General features: G+C 37.9%; 1 protein-coding gene across 1 annotated transcript in view; it reads left to right on the top strand.

Moving 5' to 3' along the window:
• Positions 1-12,774, top strand: part of LOC135467002 (muscle-specific protein 300 kDa-like) — a 207,830-nt gene that overhangs the window by 39,789 nt on the left and 155,267 nt on the right. The window contains 11 exon segments of the mRNA XM_064744755.1: positions 22-105; positions 599-691; positions 4,979-5,118; positions 6,111-6,307; positions 6,696-6,787; positions 7,627-7,770; positions 8,161-8,472; positions 9,254-9,535; positions 10,030-10,126; positions 10,676-10,881; positions 11,161-11,478. Of these exon segments, the coding sequence (XP_064600825.1) occupies positions 22-105; positions 599-691; positions 4,979-5,118; positions 6,111-6,307; positions 6,696-6,787; positions 7,627-7,770; positions 8,161-8,472; positions 9,254-9,535; positions 10,030-10,126; positions 10,676-10,881; positions 11,161-11,478 (1,965 nt within the window).

The raw sequence follows: 12,774 nt of genomic DNA, 5'->3' as shown, positions 1-12,774 counted from the left end.
TGCTGTGTTCGTGTGTTTTAGCCTGGAGAGAAAGGGGCAAAGTTGAAGCGTGTCCATTATGTCAGCAATATCTCCAACGCCCTGCGCTTCCTGGAAAGTAAAAAGGTGAGTGTATTTGACTTTGTAATATCAGATTCAAACTGGCCTTCGTGCTAACCCAGGAACCTCACACTAATGTGATTTGTTGAACTGTGAGTTCAAGTCCATATGCTGCCTTCCTTTGGAGGGTCTGTCAGCGAGACAGTTGTGGGTTTTCCCAGGGCTCTGCCCAGTTTCCTCACACCACAGTCATATGAATGAAATATTGATAAGTAAGGCACAAAACGCTAATCAAATAAATATCAGATTCAAACTACGTTGTTGAACATCCACGCAAAAACCTCTTCAGCCTATTTATTGTTCTGCTGCCTGTCTGTAAATTAATGACATTGCCATCATTACCCCTGGAGAAAAATTTGTCCAAAGGATTAACGGTTAACACTGCCTGTTAAACACTTTTTCTCTCTGTCCATTACATTGTAAAAATACTGTTTTCTGATGAAAGGAATTCAGTTAGTTTTGTTAGGTCAGACATTGTATCCGTGTGTTTTGTTTGCAGATCAAGCTGGTCAACATCAATCCCTCCGACATTGCCGATGGAAAACCTGCCATTGTGTTAGGATTAGTATGGACCATCATCTTGTACTTCCAGGTATGGGCATTTAGTCATCAGTTGCAATTACAAACTCTTCAAAAGTTCAAATCTTTCATTTCATTTCCACATTCGTTTGGTTGTTTTAGTGGAAAGGGATAAAAATTACATGTTCATGTGTAAAGGGATAAAAATTACAAAAAAAAAGTTTCCAAGACTGATTTCACATTGGATCCATATTTGGTTAGTGCCTATACAGTTACACATACATATGTTTAAAATACAAATCACGCTTCCCACTTATATTTTTGCTAAACAAAGGAAAGAATATACAAAAGCCTTCTACAGATGCCCATGTTTTGTATAGTTTTTTGCACTTTTGGGATTTGGATTTAGACTGAGAAACTTCGTAAAGTTTGCACATGTGGTACCAAACGCTGGTAATTATTGTGGGAGTTGAATGACTTCTCACTTGGTACAGATAGGATTGCGCACCAGTCTGGTATAGGACGTATTATTGAACTGACATATATTTCAGGCTGCTAAAGGTGTATTTTGAGAATGAAGTAAATGTAAGGAATCACTGATGTAGAAATACTGTGTGATGGATGTGGAGGGTGTGATGCATTTGAGGAGGAGTGTGTGGTGTTTTGGCCAGTAAGGACGTGAAAGGTGCACACAAATCGATGGCCCAGATTGTTATGGCGTTGGTTTGCCATGACTGTCAGGTCCGTGACCAATGAGGTCGCAGGTTCAATTTCAGTTCTGTAATGACCCAGGAGCCCCCCCCCACCAATGCGGTTGCTGTGAGTTTAAGTCCAGCACATGCTGGCTTCCTCTCCGGCCGTAAGTGGGAAGGTCTGACAGCAGTCTGCGGATGGTCGTGGGTTTCTTCCAGGTTTCCTCCCACCATAATGCTTGCCTTCTTCGTATAAGTGAAATATTCTTGAGTACGGCATAAAACACTAATCAGGTTAGTAAATAAATAAATAAATAACCTTGCTACAGGGTCTGGACAAGATTGCTTGTCATTTAGATTGAATCTAGATGATCATCTAAATGTTAGGTCTATTACCATTGTAATATTCATGTAATATAAAGGGCAGTTAAAACTTTTATGATGGTGACAGTATGGGATAAAACAGTTGATAGGTATGGTGCTGGGTGACCGTAATTACCTACCAATGAGTGCCTAAAGTACCCAAGTCTTATATCAACAAGGAATGAGTGAGCATATGGCAGAGGTACTCTTATTGTCAGCAATGAAACACATGCATGGTGGCGACAAAGCTATGTTGTAATGATGTAGGGACGAGGATTTAGCAGTTCACTGTTGGGTAATGGGAATGACACATCAGGACGGATGAATAGGGGCAATACAATTATTACCATGCTGAGAGAAAAAAAATCACAGAATGCTCAATGGAATGAAATGAAATCCAACACGAGATTGGGGGAAAAAGAGCTGGAACATGTGACATAAGGAAATAAAACCACGATGTAGTATTTATTGGATACATAAAATTTGACCGTTCACATAAAAGATTATTGTAGATGTAGAAGTGGTTGGTACAATAAGAGCACTGAGAAGTGCTTCCATCTTGTGTTCCCAGAACTTAAAAGGTGTTGGGTATTCTAGCTGTGCAAGTTTCATCAAGTGATGGGCATCTTCCTACACTGAGGTAACCTGGCAACCAGAATGAATAAGTTATCACATATCGCCAAGTGTATCCGTGCTTTCTACTTGTGATTTCAGAGGGGCCATTTCTAGAAGTGCAACATGAACAGCAAATTGATTGTTGTTGCAGCTTCATATTTCCATGGTACCATGGCAACAGTTCAATGTTTTTTTTTTTAATTACATCATTTGGTTTTTGTTGTATATACATTAAACAAAAAACTTGACAGTAAAACTTGTATGTCTTTATGGTGTATTCTTTTATCTGTATGTTTATTGTTATAAACAAAGGCACTTCCTTTGATACCCGTTGAACTTGGTGAGTTTAGTAAGTTATCTGACCAAATTTGTGATGCTTCAAATAGCTGAGTGAGCTGTTTGGTTTCCTTCAGATCTTGACCGTGAGTTTGAATGAAAGGCCATAGGCCTTTACATGTGGCAAACTTCAGTGGTGATTTTGTATACCAAGGCTCATTTTGCTTTTAATTAAATATGGTTGCGGTATTATTGCATCAAGAGCAGGGATCAGAACATAAAATCACTTCCAGAAATCACAGATCAAGAAAGGCCTATTTCCATCAGTTTCATGAGCAATCGCTCAGTTGGCAGTCCAAGCTTGTCTCTCCTGCCTGCAAGTGAAATATGCAAAAAGTATTGACGCAACCAGGAAGTGGTTAGCTTACTTGTGAACACATCATTTCACTCTTTGTGTGCTGCAGTGCAATAGAAAGATATAAATAGCTAGAAATAATAACAACTTTAAGAAACTTTAATGTGGCCTGTATCACAGAGATTTCCATACATTCTGTGGTTATTTCATTGATGTGTTATAGTACTGTGTGGCCTTCTTGCCTGACACAAATGCAGGGTCATCAGACTGTGGGCTGCAATATTGTAGCCCCAGGGTCTGTTTTAAGCCATTTATTGCATACCCATTTCTATATCTCAGACGTTTATAATTTTTTGTCTTGGTTATAAAGTTGAAATGATTTGAATGAAGAACGTTGTGCAAGAAACAAAAAATATCTAAATAATTAGCAGTCAATCACTAGGTTAATTTTTTTTATTTACGTAGTATGGATCTTCAGAATTGAGGCATGTCATTGGAACTTATACATTTGATTGGTTTCCAACTTGGAGATCATGTTGACATGGTGATTAAGGCTAATCATGGTATTGTCAGCCATGTTGATGTCCTTACGTAATCTTTAGCAGTTTACTGAATACTACATTACACTGCATTTAGACATAGACATGTGTGTGTTATGTCCAGACATTCAATCAGTCTGAATGCATCAGTGCAGTTATGTGTCAATCAGACATATTTCAAATATTTCCATGGCATTTCTGTATTTTTCTCAACATTTCAGTATTTTTCTTAACAGGCTTCCGCTCCTTTATTTCAATATTGCATTTTGTCTGAAAAGTTTTTGTAATTCACATATCAACATAGTACATGTTCATTAAAGGTACAACAGATCTTGTAAGGAAAGAATTGAACAGGAAACTAAAGTTTAACAACAGTGAACTTTATTTTGATGATGGTGAACACAACTTGATACATGTAATTGTCACAGAAACAAAAGCTGGCAAGAGAACAAACATAAAGAACAAACAGGATTGTTCAAAGCAGATATTATGAGAACAAAGCCTGTGTCAAAACAAGCAAGCCCATTTTTTTTTTTACATAAACCATAAAAGGTTGTATTCATTGATGCATGATGTAACTCCTGATGACAATAGCAAATCTTCTAGCTTGGATTTTATTCACATCAGCATGCAGAATAAACATTTTCATTTGTAAAACTTTATATTCTTGGATACTTGATTTGTAAAATCTGAATTTACTCATTACTAGTTTTTTTTTTTTTTTTGGTCTTCAGCCCCTTAATTATTTAGCTAGTTAGCATCTTTTCCTAACCAGGATGATACTGGTGATTAATAGCTGTTCATATGACACTGAATATAGACATTCTCCAAGCTGATCTGTAAAGCCTCTCTGGGGATTTCAGTCATCTGTGGGCTTTGATCTAGAATGACTTTGAAGTAGGAACACGAGGCCCTTCTTGATTTGCAAAGAAGTGCACACATAAGAAAAACAAACAAGAAGAAGATTGGATGAATATTTGTCAGACAGATACATGTACACAGGTAAAACATTGCAACAGCCTCGTGTAAAACAAATATTGGCTTATGCTTTCTGTAGAGATGCATTTGTTTGCAGTAGAAAGTTATTGCACACAAGGTTATGTTTTCAAAAGGGCAAGGCTGGAACATCTGATGAAGGGAACAATACCCAAGGAAGTTTTGGTTATGATATAATCAGTCAAATGTATCAAAGCTGACTGACGGTTTGAATGCAAATTTTGAAATGCATGCCAAACAGATTCACGTGTATGTCAGGGAAAGTGCCTAAACAGTATTGCTTTGTTGGTGATTATCATAACACATTGCACAGTGTGGTTTTATTTTGTGTATTCACACACATTCATACAGTCATATTTTGAGAAATATTTACATGGACTGTAATATCCACTAGTCTTTTCTGTTTTTTTATAGGATGCTTAAGAAAGTGAACAATTGAGTTTACATACCTTGACTTCGAAAAAAACACGGTATAACCCTTCTCACTCACTCATTCACTAACTCGCTCACTCTGCTCACTTCAGATCGAGGAAACGGCCACGCGGATGGCAGAGCAACAGTCCCAGGCCACGAGCACTCCCTCCAAGAAAATGTCCCCCTTGGAGAAGTTCCGTGTGAGTGCCAAGAAAGCCCTGATGATGTGGACAGAACAAGCCATCGCAAAGTGAGTTCTGTTACAGTGTGGAGTAAAATTTTGAATGAGTCTACAGGCAATCTTTGTGCAGCTTTGCACCTGGACTTTAATCACACATTGATATCTAATAGCCAATTTTCAGCTCTCTTTGTTTTCTGCCAGAGGCTGTTTATCAGAACGTTGTAATAATGAAGTAATCATTGTTTAGAATGTTGAACATGGTTGTAAACAACAGAGGAGGTAAAATACAACCAGTATTTTTCAGTCTACTATTGTGTGCAAAATAACCAGAAGAAAAAAAGCATACTTTGATCTGGCCACTTTTATGTATACTTTTATGTACCCATGTCTATGTGTACCCAATGTCTATGACCCACAGCATAACTTTGCTTGCCTGTTTTAAATATGTCATGAAATCTGACTTTATTTTTACTACATGTTAATCATGGGGTATTGTTTAAATGTAATTTAATACCTTTCTTCTGTGTCCACCTTAAAAAACTGGTTCATTTATTCAGGGGGGTGGGGGGGCAGGAAATGACAGTATATAGGTTACAAACAAGTAAGGCGACTATGATGTACAAAGAAAAGTTATTGAAAATTTGTTTTTTAAGGTTTGGTTTAAAAGGACTCAAGTTTCTACATATTCCAGATACAAATATTTTACTCGACTCTTAAATCTTGTACCAGAAAGGCGTTTGTACTTAAAAGCCATCTGTTTATGTTTTATCTCTGTTTTCTTTAAAGTCATCCCTAACTTCTGTATAATGTTCCTTGCACCAATAGTTAACCATGTTCTTTACGTAACGGGAGCAAACCAAGATCTAATCTCTTGATATACCTATCACATTTTGTTGTGCAAATCAATCTATTGCCATAGATCACTGGTTTACCCCGAGCATCAGGTTTCTTCCATCCATAAAACTGACTAGTGTCTCAAAGTGACAAAATGTTGTAATATGTCATTTAATAACAATCAAAGAGTAGATCAGTCTGTGAACATGTCGGGTATTATTCTGCAGGCGATATGGCCTGAACATCTCTGACTTTGGGAAGAGCTGGAGGGATGGGGTAGCCTTCAATGCTATCATTGACAACATCAGTCCAGGGCTGGTGGACATGAACCAGGTTCGCCAGCAGGCGCCACGGGTTAACCTGGAGAACGCTTTCTCCGCTGCTGAATCTCATCTGGGTATCCCTAGACTCATCGACCCTGAAGGTACATGACTCATACACTGTATACCAGAATAGAGCTTTATCCTGAAATGCATCAATCCTAGTTCCATGCGTGTGTCTGTGAATGACATTTTACAGTGTTAAAATCTCATCAATTACTAGAGAGATTATATCAAATATGAAACTTTGGAATTTAAATTTTTGTTACTTTACCTAGATGTTTTGACTGAAGCCTTATTTATATTTAAACTAAACATCTGGTCTCAGTACCTTTCAGCAATTTGTTTTGCTGTTCTAATTTAATTTCTTTTGTGATACGTGAAAAATGCATTGCCTTATATTTTTTTAGTATTGTTTTAATAGTTTATTGCGAAAAAAAAAAAAAACTGTGCTTATTAACTGTCTAATTACTGCTGTTTGTTTTGCGTCAGATGTGGATGTGGACAAACCAGACGAGAAGTCCATCATGACATACGTTGCTCAGTTCATGAAGGCTTATCCGGACTCCGGAGAGGATCCTGCTGTAAGTTGTCCTACGCCCATATTTATGGCAAAAGATGATGTAAATATTGTGTAAACAAGGGGTCAGCATCAGTGGTAGACCAAGCATTGTTTGGCAAGGGGTCTGTGCTCAGTATACTTTGATGTGGCGCTCCAGTGCGGCAGCATTATGCTGATGTTTGCACAATAGGGTTTCAGCCTTCTACAAAATGACTAGACTGAAATAATTTTGAAAGCAAAATTTATTTATGTTTACTTGAAACATAAACAAGATCATCCCCAATCAAGCCTTAAAAAAAAAAAAAATATTGTGCCTTGGAATGTGATGGCAATAGGGGTCTGTGTTCAGCCAGTCATGTTCAGTCATCATGATAAAGTATGATATCCTTTAGGCAAAGCCTCCCACCAATGTGATTGCTGTGAGTTCATGTCCAGGTCATGCTGACTTCCTTTCCGGCTGTATGTGGGGAGGTCTGCACACAACAGATGGTCATGGGTTTCCCCTGGGCACTGCCTAAATTCCTCCAGCCCTAATGCTGGCAGCCATCGTATAAGTGAAATATTCTTGAGAACGCCATAAAAAACCCCTCACATAAGTAAATAAATAAATGATATGCTTGCACGGGTATCCTTCTACGCTGTGCATACAAATACGACTCCGCTACAAAATAATTTCAAAGAAACATAATGTAGCGAGTTGAAATGTATCATATTGAAAATTGAAGAACTCCAGAACAGCATTACATTTTACAGTGGGTATTAAGGACAAACATATCATTGCATTGTTATAATCAAGTAGCCTGCAACAACATGTCACTTCTTCAGTGTGTGTAATACATGATTTATTGGCACTGTTGACAGTTGCGCAAACCTGCTCAACGTACATTAACCCCAGCAGAGCAGGAAGAGAAGGATCTTAACGACATGCTCACCTGGATTGGGACCGCTGAAGGGGTGCTCAAGATTGTAAATAGACCAGTAGAAGATTTACAAAAGGAATATATGGTAGGTGGGATGCAGTATATCACAAATAGTATTCTGGGTCAGTACAAGTCAGCTGTTATTCATCTGGAATGTAATAATGGTTTCATCTAGTATTTGTTCACTGGGATATATGTTATATTTCTGCGTTTGCTATAATCATTTGTAGTTTCCATGCCTGTGCCATACCAGACTTAAGAAGTGGTTAAAAATAACTGCATAATTAACTTTGTTGTTGAAGTAAGATTGATTGGATGTTTCGTGCATTTTCTTGTAGTCATTTCTTTTTCTCTGTTATGAGTATCATTTCCACGATGTTGTTATGTGAAAATGTGATTGTGTTTTAATTGTTTCTGATTTTTTTTATGATACAGTCAATGATGCTTATGATGGTCTTTTTTCTTTTCTTTACAGGATTATGTTAATTTTAAGAAAGAATACGATGAAAGAGAGAATGCGTACCTGAAAATTGGTGAGAAGATTCAATCCAAACGAGCTGTCAAGCTCACAGAAGAGGACTGGAAGATGTTACAAGGCCGATTCTTGCCGGTCTCTGACGAAACTACCCGTTGGCTGCTGAAGCTGGACTCTCAGTTACCGGGTGAGCTGGGAGAGTTAGGGGTGTGGCTTGTAAAGGCCAATCAGGTGCTACTGCAGGAACCAGAGATGATTGACAACCCAGATCAGATGACAGCCCAGCTGAACACAATGTTACAAGAGCATATTGTGAGTCCTTGGTGGTTTATTTCAACAAATGTTTTCCTTTGAATATTTTAATATCTTTAAAATCGGTAAATATTTTATTTTCAACCATTTCTACCTTATCATTATGCAAAGCTTCATTTTTTTTTTTTGTTGCCTACAAATGTTTCTATTAGGAGGGAAAGTTGAGGTGAAACCAAACATCGGTGAGTCACCTGAAAATTGAAAAAGGGAAAGTTGATTTGACTAAATATATATTGTAGTTCTCCCAGTTGTTGCTGTGATCATTTTTGATGGGCAGAAGTATGCTTGGATGACAGAATATGTTCCAAGTATCACTGCTCTGCCCTCCTGGAGTGCCATTCACAGATGATCTTTGGTTGACTTGAATGTGGATGTTGATGAATGCAGGATCAAGTACTGTTATCGCCCACAAGCTGATGCATTTTTAGAGGCAAATAAATAGCACAAAAATATTATTTTTGGTGCTGAAACTTACAATTTTCAGTAGAATATTATCTCCTGTTCCAAGCAAACCTCAAAACACCTTTCTAAAATCAATAGAACTCTCAGAATCTGGAAATATGGGCAAGGTAGTCATGGACAAAATTTATGGTCATATAGGGTAGATCACTGCTGCTGCCTTTGGTCTGGGCTTTCTTCCACCCAATTACCTAATCAGTGTCATGTGTGTATTAACAAAATATTCTGGGATGCAGCCTTAAACCATAATCCAGTAAAAAAGTACAAATCTGTCAATGCAAAATAGAGCAATACAAAACAAGATTTATCTCCCTTGTTACAGGAGTTCTTCAAAGATGCAGAAGGATACAAGAAATTGCTGGCTGATGTCAAACGAACTGGAAAATACAAAGGCCAGTTGATATGTCTTCCCCACATAGAAGATCTGCAGAAGCGATTTTCTGTTGTGTTCAGTCAGTCTGAGCACAGAGAGAGACATCTGCGGTATGAACTGTTCAAACAACGGCTGTTAGCACTGATTGCCAGCACTGAGGAGAAAGTGGCTGTGTGGAGTGAGAAGTATGGGCAAGAGGAGGAAGCCCTACAGTGGCTCTCAGAATACAAGGTAGCATTGCTAAATGCTCACCTCTTTTAATTTCTGTGCTTTTTAATGATTGTGCATGTCACTATATAATATCCAGAATACTATTTCACTATGTAAATCATTAGTAATAATTTTAATACCAAAGTTTTAGGACCCGAGCTTTGGCTTCCAAGGTTTACTGAAGGTAGAGAATTTGTCTTTGATAAATATAAAATTATTACTTCATAACTTTTATTTAGACACATGAATATAGATTTCCCCCATGCTCTGCATGGTTTCCTCCCGCCATAGTGCTGGTAAGTGTTGTATAAGCGAAATATTCTTGAGTGCAGCATGAAACACCAATCAAATAAATAAATATATGAATAGATACATGACTTCACCTTTCAAGAAACATTTTCAGCTTTCCTATATTGTCATTTAGGTGAAAGTCTAATAAAGTCAGTCTGAAATGACTGCTGGAAAATACTGGATTTGTCTAATATGTTACATTAAGTTTTCATTTCTACTTGCAGGAGTTTGTTATAGACAACCGATTATTCCAGACATACGACAAAATGTACTCAGAACTGAAAACAAAAGCTGATGCATATAAAAGATCTCAACAAACAGGTAAGATCCTCTTTTCATCCAAGGAAATAAGAAAAAGTGTTACCTTACTGGAATCATTCACACAACAACTGCTTTTTTTTCTTTTTAATCCCTCGTCAATATTGGCCAAGGCGTACATCTGTCCATATTTTTGTAAACACGCTTCACTGACACCTTGGAATGTAGAAGAACCCTATTGATTTTCAGCGACCTTGACCTTTTTCTTAAGGGTAATAGAGGTCATTTAAGTTAAATTTTATTTAATAGACTGCAAGAGTGGTCTGAAATAAACAAAAAAGTTGTTGCCCTAAAAAGGTATTCCCCTGCTTCATGTTTAGCCACTTTCTCAATGCCACCAGTAGAAGATCTACACATAATTTACAAAGCATCATAAAGTTGGATCTATTCATTACATTGTACCTTTGTTCAAGGCTGAGGGGTTTCAAATCCATTGCTTGGTATTATTCACCTTTTGCTGTTGTGACATTTCACAACAATTTTCAGACAGCTCTACAGGCTGAAAATTATTCTATTTATGGGAAAGTGGTTTCATTTCTATGCGTCTTTCAGATAAAGATGAAGCAACTGAAGTGGACAGGACCTTACACATGATAGCAGAAAGGTGGAAGTCTTTAGCTTCTGGGGTGAAAACATTACAACCAGTGCTGGAAGAAGGCGTTGCTTCCTGGAAACGCTACAGCACGTCTCTGGAGTGGTTGGAGAACTGGATCTCAGGAGGGGAAGACGTCCTCACAAAGTCAACCGAAGAAAAAGAGGTCTGAATTTATATGTACTTGGTTGTATCTGGATTACGTTTAGGCCAAATCAATTTAAATCTTTGTTTTAAGGGCGGAATGAATGTTACTTTAGTGTTGTTGAAGGGCATAAAAAAAACTGCATAAATCATCAAAGTTGTGGGAAGTGTGAGATGTCTGGTAATTTTTCCTGTTGAAGACATATTTACCAGATCAGAAGATCTTGAGAAATCATAAAATCTATTACAGAACACTCAAATACTCTTTACCATATTTCCTTTTGACTTTTTTTTAAAACAGGCATATTTTAAAGATCTTGGCCCTGCAGAGGAAAAATTGAAGTTGATGAAAGATTCGGGTAAGCGTTTGGTTGAGAAGACGCGCGATCCGGTTGCTGAAGAAATCCGCGAGACCATCCAGCTGACTTCAACTCGCTATGAGGATCTTCTGGGCGGGATGAAGCGTGCTCACCAGGAGGAGGTGATAGAGAAGGGGCGGAATCAGTACGTAGAGGGCGTCAGTCGTCTAGAATCCTGGGTAGAGACGACAGAGCACCTGCTTAAGAAACCAGTGCCTTGTGAACATGCCCAGCTGAAGGAGTATCTCCAGCTACTCAATGTAAGTGGCTTATTCCGTTGTTGCGTGTAAAGAGTACTCTGTAAGTGAATCTCGTTGTCCATCAGCCAAATTTTCAACATCCTATCTTTGAAAGGAGAAGAAAACTTAAATATCAATCAAATACCATTGAAAAGAGTATGCTTTTCCTCGCAGGTGCATGCCATAAAAAAATTTCCTAATAAGTACCTCAAGTTGACAAAGTATAAATAAAGTCAGCGCCAAAATCCGCTGTGGGCGACTCCACTTTGCCTAAGAACTAGCCCTGAAGTCTTCTGTGTTAAGAGGAGAATTGCTGTCGGAAACCGCCGAAGTGCAGTTCGTACATTTCCGGTAGAACTCTTCGTCCCACAAGGTAGCGAACAGTACAGTTCGGTTTCCGCTTGATGGACTCGGCGATTTATGCCAACTTTGCCGTTTTCAGGCTTCATGTGTATGGCGAGGGAAAATGGCAAAATTATGCAGCAGGCACACCAGATAGAAAAAAAAATGTGCTCGTTTCAGGCGATAGTCTCATGTTTTTAGGTTTTCTTCTCCTTTAGCATGAATCATTCAGTTAACAAGGTCAGAGCTCAAGTGAAGCTGGCATCATCGTTTTGCAGAATGTGCAGTACCACAATAAGAGGGATAGCACTGAGTGCACTTGAGACCCTATGTAATGCTATTATGTCAGTAGACATGTACAAAAATACAGGTTCTTTGTACTTATACTAAAGTGATGAATTTTATGTTAGTATGTGAACAGTGGGATTTCAATCTCAGCATCCTTTTACATCACAGATTCAAGTTAAACAACTTCTATCTGAACGTTAGTGAAACTGTATGTCCAGTATATGAAACTGGTAAAATTTGTCTGGTGAATAAAATTGACAAGAACATTCTCAGTCACACACTCCTCATTTTCAAAATTTGTGTGAAAATTAAATTATTTTTGTGAATTCAGGGAATTACGATGTTTTTTTTACTGATGTGTTCATTGGAATGGACAAAGCATTTTTTTTTTTATGTTTATGAAGTAGATTAATCAGTCCAGATGTTTTACTACCTCAGTATTTGTGCACCTCTTATTTGTGGTAATACATAAGTGATATAGTGTTAAGTATGTTGTCAAACATCAATCAAATAAATAAATAGATTTATGGTGTTACTGATTTTTAGTAATGGTGTATCTAATAATTATGCCAGCAACCTGCGGATGGTCGTGGGTTTCCCCCGGGCTATGCCCGGTTTCCACCCACCATAATGCTGGACGCCGTCGTATAAGTGAAATATTCTTGAGTACAGCGTAAAACACCAATT

The sequence above is a fragment of the Liolophura sinensis genome, chromosome 6 (genome assembly GCF_032854445.1).
Source record: "Liolophura sinensis isolate JHLJ2023 chromosome 6, CUHK_Ljap_v2, whole genome shotgun sequence".
Taxonomy (NCBI): Eukaryota; Metazoa; Mollusca; class Polyplacophora; order Chitonida; family Chitonidae; genus Liolophura; species Liolophura sinensis.
This window is presented reverse-complemented; position numbering and strand designations above follow the sequence as displayed.